The 21793-nt window shown below is 40.6% G+C and overlaps 1 protein-coding gene across 1 annotated transcript in view; it reads left to right on the top strand.

The window, feature by feature from the left end:
• The window catches only part of tspan13a (tetraspanin 13a), a 53144-nt gene that overhangs the window by 13609 nt on the left and 17742 nt on the right, over window positions 1–21793 (top strand). The window contains exons 2-3 of the mRNA XM_063043764.1: window positions 17001–17168; window positions 21707–21787. Of these exons, the coding sequence (XP_062899834.1) occupies window positions 17001–17168; window positions 21707–21787 (249 nt within the window). The remainder of the gene's footprint in view (window positions 1–17000; window positions 17169–21706; window positions 21788–21793) is intronic.

The raw sequence follows: 21793 nt of genomic DNA, 5'->3' as shown, positions 1-21793 counted from the left end.
GAGTTGAGAAAAAGGACTGCAAAGGTAGTAATCTCGGGATTACTGCCTGTGCCACGCGACAGTGAGAGTAGGAATGCGATGAGGTGGAGGATAAATGCGTGGCTGAGGGATTGGAGCAGGAGGCAGGGATTCTAGTTTTTGGATCATTGGGACCTCTTTTGGTGCAGGCGTGACCTGTACAAAAAGGACGGGTTACACTTGAATCCTAGGGGCCCAATATCCTGGCAGGGAGATTAGCGAGGGCTACTGAGGTCACTTTAAACTAGAATGGTTGGGGGGTGGGAATCAAATTAAAGAGGCTAGGCGAAAGGAGGTTAGTTCACAACAGGGGGATGGGAACCAGTGCAGAGAGACAGAGGGGTGTAAAGTGAGGGTAGAAGCAAAAAGTAGTAAGGAGAAAAGTAAAAGTGGTAGGCCGACAAATCCAGGGCAAGCATCAAGAAGGGCCACTTTTCAACATAATTGTATAAGGGCTAAGAGAGTTGTAAAAGAGCGCCTGAAGGATTTGTGTGTCAATGCAAGGAGCATTCATAACAAGGTGGATGAATTGAAGGTGCAGATTGTTATTAATGATTATGATATAGTTGGGATCACAGAGACATGGCCCCAGGGTGACCAAGGATGGGAGCTCAACGTTCAGGGATATTCAATATTCAGGAGGGATAGACATGAAAGAAAAGGAGGTGGGGTGGCGTTGCTGGTTAAAGAAGAGATTAACGCAATAGAAAGGAAGGACATAAGCCGGGAAGATGTGGAATCGATATGGGTAGAGCTGTATAACACTAGGGCAGAAAATGCTGGTGGGAGTTGTGTACAGGCCACCTAACAGTGGTAGTAAGGTTGGGGATAGTATTAAACAGGAAATTAGAAATGTGTGCAATAAAGGAACGGCAGTTATAATGGGTGACTTCAATCTACATGTAGATTGGGTGAACCAAATTGGTAAAGGTGCTGAGGAAGAGGATTTCTTGGAATGTATGCGGGATGGTTTTTTGAACCAACATGTCGAGGAACCAACTAGAGAGCAGGCTATTCTAGACTGGGTTCTGAGCAATGAGGAAGGGTTAATTAGCAATCTTGTCATGAGAGGCCCCTTGGGTAGAGTGACCATAATATGGTGGAATTCTTCATTAAGATGGGGAGTGACATAGTTAATTCAGAAACAAAGGTTCTGAACTTAAAGGAGGGTAACTTGGAAGGTATGAGTCGTGAATTAGCTAAGATAGACTGGCAAATGACACTTAAAGGATTGACGGTGGATATGCAATGGCAAGCATTTAAAGATTGCATGGACGGACTACAACAATTGTTCATCCCAGTTTGGCAGAAGAATAAATCAAGGAAGGTAGTGCACCCGTGGCTGACAAGAGAAATTAGGGATAGTATCAATTCCAAAGAAGAAGCATACAAATTAGCCAGAGAAAGTGGCTCACCTGAGGACTGGGAGAAATTCAGAGTTCAGCAGAGGAGGACAAAGGGCTTAATTAGGAAGGGGAAAAAAGATTATGAGAGAAAACTGGCAGGGAGGGTGGCTAATGTAACTCCACTTTTTAAAAAAGGAGGGAGAAAGAAACCAGGGAATTATAGACCGGTTAGCCTAACGTTGGTGGTGGGGAAACTGCTGGAGTCAGTTATCAAGGATGTGATAACAGCACATTTGGAAAGTGGTGAAATGATCGGACAAAGTCAGCATGGATTTGTGAAAGGAAAATCATGTCTGATGAATCTCATAGAATTTTTTGAGGATGTAACTAGTAGAGTGGATAGGGGAGAACCAGTGGATGTGGTATATTTGGATTTTCAAAAGGCTTTTGACAAGGTCCCACACAGGAGATTAGTGTGCAAACTTAAAGCACACGGTATTGGGGGTAAGGTATTAATGTGGATAGAGAATTGGTTAGCAGACAGGAAGCAAAGAGTAGGAATAAACGGGACCTTTTCAGAATGGCAGGCAGTGACTAGTGGGGTACCGCAAGGCTCAGTGCTGGGACCCCAGTTGTTTACAATATATATTAATGACTTGGATGAGGGAATTAAATGCAGCATCTCCAAGTTTGCGGATGACACGAAGCTGGGCGGCAGCGTTAGCTGTGAGGAGGATGCTAAGAGGATGCAGGGTGACTTGGATAGGTTGGGTGAGTGGGCAAATTCATGGCAGATGCAATTTAATGTGGATAAATGTGAAGTTATCCACTTTGGTGGCAAAAATAGGAAAACAGATTATTATCTGAATGGTGGCCGATTAGGAAAAGGGGAGGTGCAATGAGACCTGGGTGTCATTATACACCAGTCATTGAAAGTGGGCATGCAGGTACAGCAGGCGGTGAAAAAGGCGAATGGTATGCTGGCATTTATAGCGAGAGGATTCGAGTACAGGAGCAGGGAGGTACTACTGCAGTTGTACAAGGCCTTGGTGAGACCACACCTGGAGTATTGTGTGCAGTTTTGGTCCCCTAATCTGAGGAAAGACATTCTTGCCATAGAGGGAGAACAAAGAAGGTTCACCAGATTGATTCCTGGGATGGCAGGGCTTTCATATGAAGAAAGACTGAATGAACTAGGCTTGTACTCGTTGGAATTTAGAAGATTGAGGGGGGATCTGATTGAAACGTATAAAATCCTAAAGGGATTGGACAGGCTAGATGCAGGAAGATTGTTCCTGATGTTGGGGAAGTCCAGAATGAGGGGTCACGGTTTGAGGATAAAGGTGAAGCCTTTTAGGACTGAGATGAGGAAAAGCTTCTTCACACAGAGAGTGGTGAATCTGTGGAATTCTCTGCCACAGGAAACAGTTGAGGCCGGTTCATTGGCTATATTTAAGAGGGAGTTAGATATGGCCCTTGTGGCTAGGGGGATCAGGGGGTATGGAGGGAAGGCTGGTGCAGGGTTCTGAGTTGGATGATCAGCCATGATCATAATAAATGGCGGTGCAGGCTCGAAGGGCCAAATAGCCTACTCCTGCACCTATTTTCTATGTTTCTATGTTTAAGTCCTGTGAACTGATGAAGTTAAAATAGAACTTGTGAGAAGGATTGAAGGGAAGAAAGCAAGAGGAAGACAAAGACAAATGATGATGGAGACAGCAGCCAGAGAACTGGAAATGAATACCAATGAATTGATCCACTTGACCCAAAACAGCAGTGTGTGGGCCATGGCAGTCAAAGCTCAAACTGGGCATGGCACATGATGATTATTGCTTTATGGAGTCAGATTCCAAGATTTTGAGATCCCTAGTCCCAACTTCTATGCTGAAAGACTGTTCATTCTAGGAAGTTATTAGATCCACTTACTTTCTCCTCTCAATAAACTCTTCCTGTCAATTAAATCTTTCAGTCAATGTAAATTCTCCCAACCATTGCAAAAGGCTATGCCCAATTCTCAGATTTGATAAAGCTTCCTCTCATTTACTCAGTCACTTCTTACTTCCATTTTTAGTTGGATAATTTAAAAAGGAACACTTGTTCCTAATGTTAGTTGTGGCCAGCAATTCTGGAATACCAATATTTTGACTATTTTGTAATGTCTTTGCAGCTGTTTTGCCTCTTTATGATGCATTTCTCAAGAAAATCATCATCTTTATTTGTTTGTCATCTTCAGACTGTTAGGTCCAAGGGCTACAAAAGGGATTGTAATTTTGTTTATTGATAGCTAGCCTTGGCTTAATCAGCTCAAACTCTACTCTTCCCAAAATTCTTGTTCTGAGGTTACTTGATTGAGCAAAAAAAACTACAGTTTCTTTATGAATAATCACTGTCCCATCAAGACTTCTTTTCCCCTTTGTCTTCACTCTCTAATGAGTGTGAAAAGCGCTCTCTTTTACCATCTTGGAAGTAATTGTTTTGCTCCTTTGATCTCTAAGATCTGAAGTTTTCTCTTTGTAAAGCAGCCTCCATATCTCTTGCATTTTTCAAACTCCATCTCATTAATGAGCATTTAATTATTACATTACTTCCCAGATCCTTGCTCATATTGATTTATTGCAGTTATTTTTTGAAAACCAAAATTATGAAAGTATACTTAACATTTATTATTGAAGTACATTGCCCTCTCTTCCCTGAAAGCTCTGCTATTTTCAACACACTTCCTCTGTTGTTCAACTGCATATATGTGCTTGCAGTTAGTATTTCTTAAAAAATGGTTTCCTTTCCAATTACTGTTTGGTCGTATCTCTAGATACTCATGGATTTAAATGTTTTTTTTTCTCTACCTCCTAGGAATGTTATTTAGATTTCTTGATTTCAGAACAAAATTAAGCTGTGTTTAAACACATCTAATAGTGGGAATCAAACTTCACTTGGCATGGAATTGAAATTTGAATGTTCACTGCATGTTTAGATTTCTCTATTGCCTTCAGTACAATCCAGCCACTTCTGAGTAAGAAGCTGCAAAGGATGGATATAGACTCTCTCCTGGATTGCTGACTACCTGACAGAGAGACCCCAGTTTCTACAGCTGGGTAGTTCTGTCTGAGGTGGTAGTAAGTGGTCCTGGAGCTCCCCAAGGGGCAGTCCTGTTTCTGTTCACACTGTACACTTCAGACTTTCAGTACAAATCTGAGTCTTGTCACTTTCAGAGGTTCTCTGACGACTCTGCAGTGGTTGGGCTGGAGTCGGAGTTCAGAAGACTGGTGGAAAAGTTTGTGGAGTGGTGTGGGAGGAATTACCTGCTCCTGAATTGGCCAAAACCAGGGAGATGGAGACTGATATTCAGAGCAAGAGGACTGTGAAGAGTCCTATATACATTCTAGGAGTAGTTGTGGTGGTGGAGGAGTACAAATAGTTGGGTGTTCACCTCGACAACAGACTTGACTGGAAAACCAACACAAAGGCTGTTTACAAGAAGGGGATGAGCAGACTCTATTTTCTAAGGAAGCTGAGATCCTTCAATATGTGCAGCAGGATGCTGGCGATCCTTTACCAGTTTGTTGTAACGAGTGCAGTCGTCTTTTGCAGCTTTATGTTGGGGGAGCAGCATCAGTGCTAGTGATGCAAAAAGACTAAGTAAACTCCATCAAAAAGGCTGGATCCATCCTTGGCTACAACCCGGACTCTGCGTTAGTGGTGGAGAGGAGATCCCTAAACAAACTGTAATCAATTATGGACAATCTGGCACATTCTCTGCATGACCTACTGAATAAGCAGCGGAGAACCCTTTTGAACAGGCTCATTCAGCTCCACTGTCACAATGATCATTACAGAAAATCTTCCCTACGCTCTGTGTGACAGGACACACATCATAGTACAATAGTCTGTTTCATTATTTCATACATTATTGCACATTGGTCAATTATTATTGTGTATATTATTATTCTGTACTTTATTAGTTAAGTCTGCACACTGTTAAGTATGTTTTATTTAAATGTTGCTGCTGTAATGAAAGAATTTCCCACTTGGGATCAATAAAATACTTATGTTGCTTTGAAACTTCACATGCTGTAATTATTTAAAAAAATAACTGCATTTTAACCAATAATTAAGGTGCATAATGTTTTCATAAATGGATGTTTCTTTAGAAATCACATACTAGTATTAACCACTAAGATTGTTGGGCTCATTTGGACAAGCTGTACATGACTTGTACTTTCAAAACAGCCTTGCTTTGGAATTGATCACAAGCATGTTCACAAGGCCATTGTTTTGTTTCGACTACAGATATTGTGTCCTCGGTTTCAGATGGATTTGCCATGGTGCAGCTGCAAGATTAAAAATGCAAAGTTATGTTGAATGTTGTATTGGAGCTTTTATTGCTTGGGTTAGGTTTGGCACAAATCATTTGTACAAAGAAGTTGCCAATTTAAAATAGACTACAATGCACCTCTATCCCAATCTATGCCACAAACCTTTATCATTATTAGAACTGAGATGAAAATTGAAACTTCAGCTCCCCCTCTCCTCCCGTTCCCCTTGTAGAGAATGAAGAAAAGGTATAGTGAAATTTTAGAGGAAATTTATTTGCATACTGAAGAGCGGGGTGAAGAGGCAAAGCAAAATGTACGTCTGTATGCAATAAACAATAGCGTGAAGGTGGATAAAGGTTCCAAAGAAGACCAACTTTTCAGTAAGAGCTCGTTGAGAAATGTGTACATGATTGGCATATTATGTACACAAGCTATATCTTGTGCATCTGTATTACACATTTTGCATAGAGGAATGCTCTTAAATGTTTGAGGCACAAAAAAATTTGGTTATCAAAGCAAAGGTGGAACCAGTAGAAATTAGTAGGAGCATGGTCAAAGCATGTGAGCTGCAACATGTCTGTGAAGAAAATGAGGAAAGTGAAGTGGACCAGAAAGTAAACTCATTAAAGCAGGACTTGGGTTTTAAAAAAACGTTGGACACTGGTAGTGCAGCAGAGTGGCAAAAGCAAGAAATTGATAATTGGGGGAAAGAAAGGGAGGGGACTTAGCTTGTGAACTGGAAAGTGTTGAAACTGTGCAGGATACTGGTGAGGCCACACCTGGAGTACTGCCTGCAGTGCTGGTCTCCTTACTTGAGGAAGGATATACTGGCTTGGAAGGCAGTGCAGAGGAGGTTCACCAGGTTGGTTCCAGAGATGAGGGGGTTAGACTATGAGGAGAGGTTAAGTTGCCTGGGACTGTACTTGCTGGAATTCAGAAGAATGAGAGGAGATCTTGTAGATACATATGAAATTATGAAAGGAATAGATAAGATAGAGGCAGGAAAGTAGTCTCACCTACCAGTGGAAACAAGAACTAAGGGACAAAGCCTCAAGATTCTGGTGAGTAAATTTAGAATGGACATGAGGAACTGCTTTTCCCAGAGAGTGGTGAATCTGTGGAATTCTCTGCCCAATGAAGCAGTGGAGGCTACCTCAGTAAATATATTTAAGACGAGGTTGGATAGATTTTTTGAATAGTAGGGGAATTATGGGGAAAAGGTAGGTAGGTGGAGATGAGTCCATGGCCAGATCAGCCATGATCTTATTGAATGGCGGTACAGGTTCAACAGGCCAGATGGCTCCTATTTCTTTTATGTTCTTATGAAACATAGTGTGGAAGCTGAAGTGATTTAACAGTTTGCCCTTGTTGACACATTCTTAACCTAGTGAGAGGCTCAGAGGTATTAATTGGGCAGTTCTTTGCTTGGATAAGATTGGATTGCTGAGTTCTAGACTAAGTAAATTTTAAGAGGATAAAGGAACTACGTCAGCATCCAAATATTTGAGTCAAGTGGGTGGAAGAATGGAATAGGTGCGTCATAGAAAGCCATATTACTGGAAAACAACTTGCTTGTGGAAATCTTCATTAAATCCAATGCAGTCATTTTGATGGTAGTCAGGATTGTAGACAAAATCCGCATGCAAAGAAAACAGCTAATATTGGTGAATTGTGTCAATACATTCATGAGACTTGGTGCCACATCAGTTTGTTGACACTGGTGCCTGCAAGTGCAGAAATGTGGAGCAACATACAAAGTGCTGGAGGATCTCTGTAGGTCAGTCAGCAAGTACCAACAGAAGCGTACAGCGATATCTTAGTTCAAGACTCTCACTTTAATTGTCCCTTCTACTTTGACTCTGCTCATCAACCTAAACCTCACGGGACTCTGAAAGGAAAAATGTCACAAATTATACTCCATAATTTTGCATGCACCTTCATGTTTGTTTAATGTCATTTCCTGTACATGGTGGGGGTGGAAGAAGAACAGAAATGTTGCTCAGGATCTTGTGCAGCACAAAATAAACACCATATAAAGAGCACAATAAATACATATATTGAATGTCCATAAAGTAACACTAGGCATCGAACTGTGTGTACATAAGGTGACTGACATGAAATGATGGGGGAGGTGGGGTGGGTTAGTGGGGTAGAGGTAGAATTCAGCCTTGCTGCTTGGGGAAAGTGACTGTTTTTTTGAGTCTGGTGTTCCTGGCATGGACACTACATAGCCTCCTCTCTGAAAGGAGTGGGACAGACATTCCATGAGCAGGGTGGATGGGATCCTTCATGATGTTTCTGGCCTTTTTCTGGCACCTTTTTGTATATATATCCTTGATGGCAGGTAGGCTGGTTGCCAGTGATGCATAGGGCAGTTTTAACTACCCATTGTAGAGCCTTCCTGTCTGCTACAGTGCAGTTTCCATACTTTCCTACTTTTTAGGGTGCTGTTTAATTCACATCTGTAGAATGACATAAGTATGGATGTGCATAGTCCAGCTCTCTTCAGCCTCCTCAAAGTAAAAGCGTAGGTGAGCTTTCCTGACTATGTAGGATGTTTTCTGGGACCACGAGAGGTGGTGTGAGGTATGCGCACTCAGGAGTTTGAAGCTGCTGGCAGTTTTCACTGTTATGCCACCAATGTAAAGAGGGGTGTGAGTTCTCCTGAGGTCGATAACCATCTCCTTTATCTTGCTGACATTAAGGAAGAGGTTATTTGCCTGGCACCAGGCCTTGAGCTCTTCCACCTCTCCGTAGACCATCTGAGGAACCTCACCAGTGTTATGTTATCAGCAAACTTGACAGTGTGATAGGCTCATTTGTTCATTATTATCATTTGAGCTAATTGATATAATTTTTCCATGAACTATTGTAAATTTTTTAGTATATTTTCTTGCTGGCGGTTTGATGTTTATTTTTAGAAGCTTTTTGTATGACGCATGACTCTGGGGTTGTACACCTAATGGGTTCTTTTTTTTTCTCACTTTTCTGCTTAGGTTTTGTTTTTGTTATCACAAAAATTTTTTTCAATCTTTAGATAATGTATTTTTTTGAGACATTGTAACTGTTGTTACTTCAATGTACTCATGTTATTTTTTCTGTATAATATAACAATAAAAAGATTTGAAAAGAAAAAGACAGTGTGATAACTCAGGTGTTTAGCCATACAGTCATGTGTGAGCAAAGTGTGCAGTAATGCATATATTCAACCTTCTAAATGTAATGTTAGCAACTTCTGACTTTCAGCCTTCATTACAAAAGAGCATTTTTACTGATGGGGTTTGTTATTGAGGAAAGAGATAAACCTCAGGATTAAGGTTATCTGGTTTTGTGGGTTTTGAGTTGGGTTAATGTGAGAACTTCACAGATGGGAAGAGTGGATAGTTTGAGAGTTGGGCTGCTCCTCCTCCTTTATCCAGGGTTTATGTGTACTCTCAGAGCATGGCATTAAATTTTCAATACCAAGTTCTACTTCGCCACTTTGAGTGATCATGGGCCAGTGATTCTTAGGATTCAATGGGATGTTTCATGGCGTCTGCTGAGTACAGCCCCGAATCTGGCTTTGTACACATAGAAGTCTCCTTCCATCTCTGAATTTAGGATAGTGTCCATTCTGCCCAGTGTAGCTGACAGAGAGCAACTGGGCTTTCAGATTGGAAATTTTGGGCTGAGAGAGGTCACTGATGCTGATTTTGGTAATTCTTTGTATGGAGGATTTTCTGGAGATGGCATATGTGGTATTTTCCATTTCCTGGAGATGTTTGCTGTAAGTATCCCAGACCTTAATCAGACATGACTGCTACCTAATAAATTGAGTTTTGTATCTGGTCCAATGTCTTAACTTTAATCTTTTTTTTTTCAAATGACTAACAGTTAGGTCTGCTGCATTGAAGACTGATGTACTTTCATCAATGTTTCCCATCTAGGAAGTGGTGGCTGCCTAAGTATAGGACTTGGTACACACATTTTATGGTTTTCCATGAGCATTATTGTCCGAGGGCAGTGTTGTGCAGCGGACATGAGCTGGGAGAGGAATTTTAGTCTTGTAGGTGTTGAGTGTAAGACCCTCCCTTGTTTTTGCTTTAGTTAACAGTTGACAATGTATTAGAGGTTGTCCTCTCAGTGTATGTATGCCCGCATGTGCACATACACACACTGCACATACTGTGCACAACACATACCTTGCCACTGAAGTTCAGATTATCTTGGTTCTGGACTGTAGTTAGCACAGGCTGAATAGTTTCCCATTAGTTCCACCAGCACCAGAGGTTTGGTGGAGATGAGGGCCAAATTATAGTGAGTCTAATTTACAAGTGTAGGGAAGTGATGTAGTGTTGCCGAGTGGCCAAGTGGTTAAGGCGTCGGTCTAGTGATCTGAAGGTTGCTATTTTGAGTCTCAGCTGGGCAGCATGTTGTGTCCTTGAGCAAGGCACTTAACCACACATTGCTCTGTGACAACACCGGTGCCAAGCTATATTGACCCTAGTGCCCTTCCCTTGGACAACATCAGTGGTGTGGAGAGGGGAGACTTGCAGCATGGGCAACTGCCGGTCTTCCATATAACCTTGCCCAGGCCTACGCCCTAGAAACCTTCCAAGGCGCAAATCCATGGTCTTACAAGATTAACGGATGCCTATTTTTTTTTTAAAAAAAAGGGAAGTGATGTAGCCTGGGCTTTACTGAGATTGGTTGGAATCATGGCTTTCAAGCTATAATGGAGCAAATGCAAAGTGAAAGTAAATCTGAGTGGACAGCCAAATGTGAGAAAGAGTGTAAGGTTTTAGTGAGGTGAATGAATGAAAGCCATGCAGAGTAGATGGTCATGCAGAAAACCTAGTGGCCTGAAGAACAGATGGTGAATAGAGAGAGCATAGAATGCACATGGAAGCTAAGCGTGGGCAAACTCATCAGGGAGGGTATGACTATCAATGCCATTGGAAGGAAGACTTGAAGACTTCACTAAAATAACTGTTCCAATGTCAGGATTCTTGACTCCATTCGACATCCAGTCTGGCTGCCATTTCCTGACCAACAAGAAGTCATGAAGACTGCATCGAATCTCATAAATAATGAGGCCTTGAACAGGCAATAAACACTCCATAACATAGAGCTTTGGTTGCAAATTTGCAAATGTCATCATTCACCTCTGGAGAGTGAGGAATGTGTTGGAGGACCTGACATGATATAATCTGCAGAGGAGTCTCCCTGTTGTCTGTCACAGGGAAAGTTATCGTCAAGTCCTCCATATCCATCACCTCCAGTGGCCAAAGAGATGCTCCTAAATCTGTGTGGATTGTGTTCATGTACAGATGCAATGGTTGATTATCATTTGAAACATAGTCACAGTCATAGTCATTGGTGAGGAGACGTTGTGTGTAGATGGAGGAGAGTTAGCTACGTGTAGTTCAGAGCACCTACTTTTAACAGGCAGAACTAGCTCTCATTTCAGTTTGCAGTGTTGTCTGTTCTATTTCCATTGTAGTTTTCCTCTATTTATAATACTGAATTTTGCATTTATTTGTGTTTATTTCTATCATGAATTTTTGTTGACATCCATCTTCCATTAAGCACCTGGCTGCTTTAACCAATTAACTCCCTCCTGTGATGAGTCCTGAGGAAGGGTCTCAGCCCAAAACGTCGACTGTACCTCTTCCTATAGATGCTGCCTGGCCTGCTGCGTTCCATCGGCATTTTGTGTGTAACTCCCTCCTGTGATGGTTTTTTTTCTCCTGTCAATGTCTGCAATAAGTAATGAGTTTATAGGATGAAATCGCATCTTGATACCTTTCTGTTAATAGATTCAATGACTTCTCAAAACAGAAATATTTTTCTTTCTCTCCTTTAGTTTCCATGATGCAGATAATAATGAAAATGCCAGGTGTCTTTTATACAAAAAGGCAGAAAGGAACAGTTTCTTTCAAAGAAGATCTAATAATATCAGTTGATGTTTTGGAAATAAACTAATAAGAATGTGTTGAGCCTTCATTCTAACAATTTGAATATGACGTGTTTCTACCTTTGTGGCATCACATTTTTAACGTGTCTAAACTGGTACATTTACATAAGACCATAAGAATATAAGAAGTAGGAGCAGGAGTAGGCCATTTGGCCCGTTGAGCCTGCTCCGCCAATCAATAAGATGATAGCTGATCTGGCCATGGACTCATCTCCACCTACTTGCTTTTTCCCCATAATTCTCAATTCCCTTACAATGCAAAATCTATCCAACCTTGTCTTATATGTATTTACTGAGATGGCCTCCACTGCTTCTTGGGCTGAAAATTCCACTCTTCACATATTTTGGAGAAATATTACTTGCAACATTTTGCACAGCAAATTAAGTGGCGACTAGTAGATGAAAATGCAATGTTGGAAGTCTGGCACAAAAGTAAAATGTTCTGGAAGCAACAGCACTTTTTTTTGAAGGGTCTTCAGTATGAAATTTTAAGCCAGTTGCTCATTCTGCAGATAATGCTGGTCTTGCTGAGTGTTTCCAGTATATTTTGTATTTGAACTATTATTATTTTTTCAAGAATAGTGCATTCTGCAAGTTACTTTCACATTAAAAAAAAATTAAATTATGAATAGAAACAAAAGTGAGAAGTCATATAATTAACATAGTCATCTAACAAAGCTCGATCTAGGAAGTGTTCACTTTGTTTCAATCTGCAAATATCTTTGTACAGTGTTGTTTAGCGAGCCCTAATTTTAATGAATGTAAATACCAGGAAGTATGACATCTATGGCTTGGCACAGCTTGAAGTCACTTACTAGTGCTATTTCCTGTTAGGCCTGTTGCTCTAGTATCTAGTTCTCATCATGTGGCTGTCATGTTAAGTGTTATGGAGGAAAATTGTACTTCTCACGCGTAGACATCCTGCACACTTCTAGTCATGCCTAGTCATTTTCAACATAAAATGGCCGTTATCAGGTCCTTCACTTTACTTCTTGACCTTTTGTAATGTTTTCGCACCGGCACTTTAAACTAGTACAGAAAAAAAATTAATATGTAGTAGGAAAATTTGTTGATTTCACTTGATGCTCAGTTTTAACTTTGTGACCTTCTCTAGATTTTTCTTTCACTTTATAGTCTTACTGCTTCAAACTCCAGCCTTATTATGTCCCCTTCTGTTTCCATCAGCAACAAAGTCTCTGCCTTCATTTGCATGATGCAGAGTTCACTTCCCAGTCTCCTTTGCCTGCTGTACTGAAACGTGTGTGCTTTCTGGCACTTTCCTACTTCAAATAAAGTGGCAACATTGGAAAGATTGTCCAGTTCTAACCTTTCCATTTAAAACAAAGGACCAATCCAATTCAGCAAATTCAGGCAAAAGCCTCCATTGATTATTGTCATCAGTAATATTTAAGTCATTGGGCATCAAAGGGAAATGTCTCCAATGACTGGAGTCCTAACTCTCACAAGGGAGATGGTTGCAGGAACCCTGGACCCAGCCATGGCACTTAACTAAACTAATCCCCATGTTGGTGTTTCAAGTACTCATCACACAACATTTGAAAGTACTTGGAGTACATACCTTCTCCACTTCCTCATGGCAGATGCAATTTAATGTGGATAAATGTGAAGTTATCCACTTTGGTGGCAAAAATAGGAAAACAGATTATTATCTGAACGGTGGCTGATTAGGAAAAGGGGAGGTGCAACGAGACCTGGGTGTCATTATACACCGGTCATTGAAAGTGGGCATGCAGGTACAGCAGGCGGTGAAAAAGGCGAATGGTATGCTGGCATTTATAGCGAGAGGATTGGAGTACAGGAGCAGGGAGGTACTACTGCAGTTGTACAAGGCCTTGGTGAGACCACACCTGGAGTATTGTGTGCAGTTTTGGTCCCCTAATCTGAGGAAAGACATCTTTGCCATAGAGGGAGTACAAAGAAGGTTCACCAGATTGATTCCTGGGATGGCAGGACTTTCATATGAAGAAAGACTGGATGAACTGGGCTTGTACTCGTTGGAATTTAGAAGATTGAGGGAGGATCTGATTGAAACGTATAAGATCCTAAAGGGATTGGACAGGCTAGATGCAGGAAGATTGTTCCCGATGTTGGGGAAGTCCAGAACGAGGGGTCACAGTTTGAGGATAGAGGGGAAGCCTTTTAGGACCGAGATTAGGAAAAACTTCTTCACACAGAGAGTGGTGAATCTGTGGAATTCTCTGCCACAGGAAACTGTTGAGGCCAGTTCATCGGCTATGTTTAAGAGGGAGTTAGATATGGCCCTTGTGGCTACAGGGGTCAGGGGGTATGGAGAGAAGGCTGGGGCGGGGTTCTGAGTTGGATGATCAGCCATGATCATAATAAATGGCGGTGCAGGCTCGAAGGGCCGAATGGCCTACTCCTGCACCTATTTTCTATGTTATAGGGATCTCTATTAGAAGAGAAAATTCTTTCTGTTTACCCTATCTGTGTACCTCAGTGTTGTAGACCATAGTTAAGATCTCCTTCTGATTTCTTTTTCAAAGAATGCAAACCCAGCTAATGGGCCTTTCCTCAGACTTGAATTGCTCCATTTCAGGTGACAGTCTAGTAAATTTTCTTTTCACCCTCTACAGTGTATTCATATCCACCTTCACTGATTTATCAATGCCATTGCATCATATATTACTGTTTGTAGATGAGGGTGTACTTAATAATAACACAATGTTAATTCCACTGCAACCTTTTGATGAACAAACCGGTCCCTGACTATCTGTAGCTAGGCCTAAACAGCAAGCAGGCATTGTCAAATATGAAAAGTGGCAAGCAGTGACTGTTTCCAACATGAAATAAACCTATCATGAGCATGGAATAGTCTAAATGCCTGCCTTTGACTATCAGTATCCTGCAAGAACTCAACTGGACTAACTGCATAAATACTATGATTATAAAAACAGATCAGAGACAGAGTATCCTATTGTGGCGAGAGACTCCATGGCCTTTTCAACATCTCCTTGGCATAAATCAGGAGTATGATTAGAATACACTCAATTTATCTGAATGAGCGCAACTATAACAAATCAAGGAGGTCAATAACATCCAGTACAAAATTATCTACTTGATTAACATGTGAACTTTTTTTTATTCTACAGTGTAGTGTGGCTGCATTTTAGTCTACAGAATCCACTGCAGTAACTCACTGTCTTCCATCTCGGTAGTTTTCAAACCCATACCTCAAGTAGGGGCAGCAGAAGTACAAGAACTTCAAGGCCTACAAGCCTTGCACTATCCTGACTTGGAAATAATTCACCATTCCTTTAATTGGTGGGAAATCTGGAACTCCCTCCACAGATTGCCTTAATCAGAATGACTGCAGCAGTTTATGAACAAGTCTCTCTACCCCCTTCTTGAAGACACTTGGGAATGGGTAGTAACTGTGGGCCTTGTTAGCAGTGCCCAAACCCCAAAAGTGAATGTATAATGGCATCTTTATTAGTTGAGGTTCCTGTTAAAAGCTCTTTATCTTCCCCTTTGTGAATATAGTTAAGGCAACCAATTTCATACAAATGACTGCTAATACTGCCCTGAGGAAGGGTCTCAGTATGAAGCATCATCTGCTCATTCTCCTCTTTAGATGCTGCCTGATCACGTATGTGAACTCTGGGTTTCCAGCATCTGTAGAATCTCTTGTTTATAATGTGCCAACACTATCTTCTCCAGTCATAAGTCTGCACACAATGCTTTATTTGCCCTTTTCCCTGTCACTTCCTTCCTCCACCTGATTGTAGAAAATGATGTAACGACAGCTTAACCCACACTTTGTTTGAAATGGCAATTGCAAGATAGAATAGTTTCCATGCAGTATATCAAAAATAATTTCAGATGATGCTATGTTAGATTTCTACGGTAATAAACTGCCTGGAAGACGTTTCTAAGTAAACGATGTATGCCAAAACTAAGAGCGTGAGTAATTGTGCGTGATAAAGCTTGGCAAGTTACAGAATAGTACTCTGCATCCCATTGTTTTCGGAGCTCTGCTTTTGGATGAATTAACAATCGTGTTGTGTGGTACCTTTTGTACTTCATCTCTTGTAGCAAACAAAATAACAATGACCTCACTTGGCAATGCCAAAGCGTAGCTGCTACAAAATGGTGTTCAAGGAAAGAATGTGGTTTTTCTAAAATCAGTCTCATTTTTCTTTTAATCTTTTTACTTCTGCTTCATTCCTATTGTATTTATAAAATGTGTTTGAATAACTACTGGAAGACCAACAAGCAAAAAAAAAGATTAATTGTTTTTTTTTAGACAGTACTAATCTAGGGCCAGTTTTCAATTTCTCCCTTTTGAAATTTTGAGGGAGGATTTGCTAGCAAACATCTTTGGCCTTTCAAATTGCATTAGAAACCACAATGTTGCACTTTACCATTGATGCACATAGAAAGTCTATGTACTCAGATTCATAAATTTGTTTCTGTTTCATTAAAGACCACATAGTAAATTATCTGTGCTTATATATTTTTGTGATCTGTAAAGGTTCACTTTGTCTCAGTTATCTGAAAAATAAAGGGTCCTATGGATGGAAGGTAAGAACGTTATTTTGGGATGAATTGTGCTGCTTGGGCAGTACCTTTTGATGCGCATCTCCCTTTAGCTGTAAGTACTTATACCTAATCCCAATTTGATGACAAAAGGAGGAAAGTTTGAGATTACTAGAATACAGAAATATACAGAAAATGGTCATTGAATGTAATTGAGTTAACTTGTGTATATTCTTGAACTGAAGCCAGAAGATGCAAATATAAAATTTACGATGAATTAGTAAATGCAGAATAAAAGCTTTTGGATGACTAGTAACACTCAATCAGAATCTGGTTTAATATCGCCAGCATATGTCATGAATTTAGTTGCTTTGTGGCAGCAGTACTTTGTAATACATAATAATAAAACTATGAATGACAATGAGAAGTATAATAAACAAGTAGTGCAAAACGAAGGGGAGAATACTGAGGAAATGTTCGCGAGTTCATTGCACATTTAGAAATCTGATTAGTGGAGAGTGATAGAAAAGTATTTCAATGTAACATGTTCTGCTGTTTAGTGTTGAAATTTGGTAGAGACCCTTTAAATTAAATTAATTTTGAAAACTATTTTGGAATTGGATAAGATCTTGTCAATATAGAAAAATTGCATGGCATTCCCGGGGCGGGGGGGGGGGGCAGGAATTGGGGAATTGGATAAATACTTTAAGGCAAGGTAATTATGAGTTCAGAAACAAAGGGGTTAAGGCAGCTTTTATTAATGTCTGATTCTAAGCGGTAACATTTTTAGTGTATTGTATAACCATAAGACGAGTGGCTGTAACACTGAATTTATGCCTCTTTTCACAGCTGGTCAGTCTGTTGCTGATTGGAATTGCAGCATGGGGTAAAACCTTTGGACTTGTTACGAGCTTCTCTGTCGTTGCTGGAGTGATTGGCGTGGGAATCTTTCTCTTTCTTATTGCTTTGATTGGACTGCTGGGAGCAATTAAACACCACCAAGTGTTGCTGTTTTTTGTATCCTTTTAAATAGAATAATACGTGGGTATGCTGTGCTTTTGTTTATATCCCCCTCGTAATATGCTAACATTTGTGCCTGCATACAAAATATACTGAGGCAAAAATATTTACTGCGTATTAATACAGTGTTTGAGTTATGGTAGGGTTCCATTCTTGAGAACTGATTGTAATCTGAAAAATAAACTGGAAACGAACAGAAACAGTGTGTGGGGGGGGGAATTACAGAGTGAGCAGTAATAGAGTAAGTAAGAAGAGCCAGCCTTGCTGACTCAGTGAGTCTACAGAGTGCTCCCAGTCCCTGGTTGTTGTGACTATTGACAGGCTGTGGCGGGGGGGGGGGGGGGGCTCCAAGGACGTGATGTGTGAGAAGAGCAGGCCTGTGGAAATCCATCCTTCAAATCTTTCAAATGTCCAGTGTCTGTAAGCCAGGGCCGCACTGTAAGGTGCTAAGGGTCAAGAATTGATTTGTTTGGAACATGAATTCATGCCTTCTCTAAGATTGTTGTGATAATCTTAGTGATTTAGGAAAAAAAACAACTTAAACACTTGGTGCTTGTATAGTTACATTCAAATTCCTGTTATTATCCATCATAATGCTGTGGAAATGACAAAAATACACAGATTTAATGGATGCTCCTTTGAATAAAGACATTATTTCTTGCCCTAAGCATATACTAGCATTTACAGCTCTCTCTCCTCACTCCCCCCCCCCAGTTTTCCTAATGTGGAATTATCTGTATCAAAAATATTTCCATCATGGGAAATAGTTGAAGATGTACACAAAAAGACTGCAGGTGCTACAACCTGGTTTAAAGCTTAAGGCAAACCTTAAGGAGCATCAGGTGAAGGAGTCCATGGGAGGCAGTGATTGCAATATGATAGAATTTGCCTTGCAATTTGAGCTAAAGTCAGATGTATCAATATTACAATAGAGTGAATGAAGTTATTGAGGCATGAGAGATGAGCTGGCTAAAGTTGATTGGAAGTTGACATCAGCAGGAATGACAGGAGATCAGCAGTGGCTGGAGTTTCTAGAGCAATTGGGAAGGTGCAGGACAGGTCGCTAAGATGAAGAATTATTCTAAAGGGAGGATGAGGCAACCATGGCAGACAAGGGAAGTCAAAGGTGGTATAAAAGCAAAAGACAGGGCATATAGTAGGGCAAAAATTAGTGGGAAGTTAGAAGTTTGGCAAATGTTTCAAAACCAACAGAAGGCAGCTGAAAATCCCAAAAGGAGAGAAAAGATTAAATATGAAGGTAAGCTAGTCAATAATATAAAAGAAGATACCAAAGGTATATATCAGATATCTAAAGTGTGAAATAGAGGAGAGGGTGGATATGATTGCTGGAAAATGATGATGGAGAGGTAGTAATGGGGGGGGGGGGGGAGACAAAGAAATGACCGAAGAACACTGCGAAAGACACTAGCAGTATGCCAGAAATTCAAGTGTGTTGGAGGCAGAAGTGATTGTAGTTGCTATTAATAAGAAGGTGCTTGGAAAGCTGAAAGGTCTGAAGTTAGATAAGTCACCTGGACCAGATGGACTACACCCCATTCTGAAAGAGCTTGTGGAGGCATTGGAGTGATCTTTCAAGCATCACTAGATTCTGAAGTGGTTCTATTGGACTGGAAATTTGCAGATGTCATTCCACTCTTTAAGAAAGGAGGGAGGCATGAGAAAGGAAATTATAGGCCTGTCTTCAGTGGTTGGGAGGACGTTGGAATCTGTTAAGTATAAGGTTTTGGGGTATTTGAAGGCTCTTGATAAAAATAGGCCAAAGACAGCATGGTTTAAGGAGAAATCTTGTCAAGAAATCTGTTGGAATCTTTGAGGAAATAACAAGCAGGAAAATAAAGGAGGGTCAGTTTTTTTTCACTTAGATATTCAAAAGGCTTTTGACAACGTGCCACACGAGGCTGCTTAATAAGGTAAGAGTCCCTGGTATTACAGGAAAGATACTATCATGGATAGAAGATTGGCTGACCAGCAAGAGGCAAAGATTGGGAATAAAGGGGGGCCTTTTCTATTTGGCTGTTGTTGACTAATGGTTTTCTGCAGGGGTCAGTGTTGGGACCACTTCTTGTTATATGTCAGTGATCTGGATGATGGAATTGATGGCTTTGTGGCAAAGTTTGCAGACAATACAAAGGTAGATTAACGGGCAAGTACTGCTGAAGGAGCAGGGAGTCTGTAGAAGGACAGACAGATTAGGAGAATGGGCAAAGAGGTGGTAGATGGAGTATAGCGGAAGGAAGTGTATGGTCATGTACTTTGACGAAGAAATAAAGGCATAAGATTAAATCTGAGGTGCAAAGTGACTTAGGAGTCCTTATGCAACATTATTAAAGGTTAACTTGCAGGCTGAGTCGGTGGCAAGGAAGGCAAATGCAATGTTAGCATTCGTTTCAAGAGTACTAGAATAGAAAACCAAGGATGTAATGCTGAGGCTTTATAAGGCATTGGTCAGAGTGCTCTTGGAGTATTGTGAGCAGTTTTGGACTGCTTATCTAAGAAAGGATATAATGACATTGGAGAGGATACAGAGGTACATGAGAATAATCTGCGGAATGAAAATGTTATCTGTGAAGAGGATTTAATGGCTCTGGGCCTATAATCACTGGAGTTTAGAAGAATGAGGGGGATCTCATTGAAATATGTCAAATATTGAAAGGCCTAGATAGAGTGGATGTGGGGATGATTCCTGTAGTCGGGGAGTCTCAGACCAGAAAGCACAGCTTCAGAATAGAAGAACGTCCTTTAGAACAGAGATGAGGATGAATCTCTTTAGCTAAAGTGTGGTGAATTTGTTGAATTCCTCACTGCAGATGGCTGTGGAGACCAAATCATTGGGTATCTTTAAAATGGAGGGTGCCAGGTTCTTGATTAGTCAGGGCATCAAAGGTTGCAGGGAGGAGGCAGGAGAATGGTGTTGAGATGGATTATAAATCAACCATGATGGAATGGTGGAGATGATCCAATTAGCCAAATGGCTTAATTCTGCTCCTATGTCTTGTGGTCTTAGACTAGGATTGGAACAAAGATAGCTCCACATCTCCAATGAAATGCAGGCGTAAGTAGGGCCTATATAACTGTGTAAAACAACATCTTTTGATTTTTTTTTAAGAAGGTGAGAGGAATCAAAAGAGAAGTATTCCAAGGTAAGTAATTGTTCTGCAAGGTAGCCCATAGCAATAGTAAAGGGGAATTGTTTGGATTTAAATTATAGAGAAATGTAAAGAGCCCGAGCCCTTCCTGATGGGGAGTAGAACTGCAAAGGGATTGAACGTCTCTGGAGAACATGAGGGTGTGGGGCAATGGTTTAAAGGACTCCTTACCAAGGAAATAAGCATGGAAACAATGGGAGAAGTTCTTACCATCAAGGTAGGCCCTGAGTTCTTCACAGGGGTGTGAATTCAAGGCCCATGCTGAGGTCAGAGAGGATGGATAAGAAACAACAGGAGCAGAAAATGGTAATGAGAGGGACATCTCAGGTTGGTATTGTCAAAGGGAGAATGAAAGAGGGAAGAGTGACTGATAGGGAGAGGAGGGTGACGGATTGAAGGAAGAACTCAAAGGTGAGTGGTTTGCAGGCAGCAGCAGTGGGGTCACCCCCCTGGGGGTGTCACATGTATTGGCATAGAAACAGGAGAAATGCAAGCTATCTGTCCTTAATGACGTACTTTATTATTCATTATGTTTTGATTAAAAACACTATTTCTAAACCCTCTAATCCTTGTGTCACTGAAGTGTTGTTTCACTTACTACAGAAAGTAAAACCTTTCTACTCATTGTGACTGGGCCTCTTAACACCTTTTCATGCATTTATTAAAACTGTTCAGTCTCCTTTCTTCCTAAAGGAAATAAGGCATCATTTGCTTCGATTATTTCACTCTAGCAAAATCCTTATGAATCATCTTTGCACCCTGTCTTGTGTTAACATATTGCCCTTTACTGTGCTAAATTGTATGTTGTGCTGTAGCTATGCCTGTTTAGTAGTTCGTATGGTTCTAGTATGACCTCCCTATTCTTTGTGCCTCATATTCCAAGCTTCAACTGAAAAAGGCTAGAGTCCAACCTGTCTTCATTATCATCCTACTGTCTGACTCCCTCTCTGTGTGTGCATCCTGTACACATCTCTGTAACTTCCCATTTATAATGTATATCCTTGCTTTTTTGCTTTTCGGAATGCATATTTTATAACTAAATGTAATTCCCATTTCACACTCCCTCATGCTATCATCACACTTTGATTTAAAAACGTTCATCAATGATCCAATAGCCTTAAAAGATGTAAAAGTTAGGATTTCAGCTTTACTTATTTGCCTGATGCGGTAACAGGAGTTTGAATGCTTTGTTTTCTTTATTTAAAAACAAAGTTGCCCAATGAAGGTTGGGTACTATATTTTTAATCTTGGAGCAGAAAGAGTAATGGAAAGAATTGGAATGGTAGTTTGATAATGTATGTATATTGCTGCACCATGAATATCAGAAGGTGAGCACAACATTTTTTTTCCTTGACTGCTGGCTATTAGTATATGATCATTCTGTTCTTGGTGTTTGTAGTTCAGTTCTCTATCTCCTGTGCAAGCCTCGCGCTCAATGAGAATCAACAGGTGAGG

Source organism: Mobula hypostoma, chromosome 3 (assembly GCF_963921235.1).
Source record: "Mobula hypostoma chromosome 3, sMobHyp1.1, whole genome shotgun sequence".
NCBI lineage: Eukaryota > Metazoa > Chordata > Chondrichthyes > Myliobatiformes > Myliobatidae > Mobula > Mobula hypostoma.
This window is presented reverse-complemented; position numbering and strand designations above follow the sequence as displayed.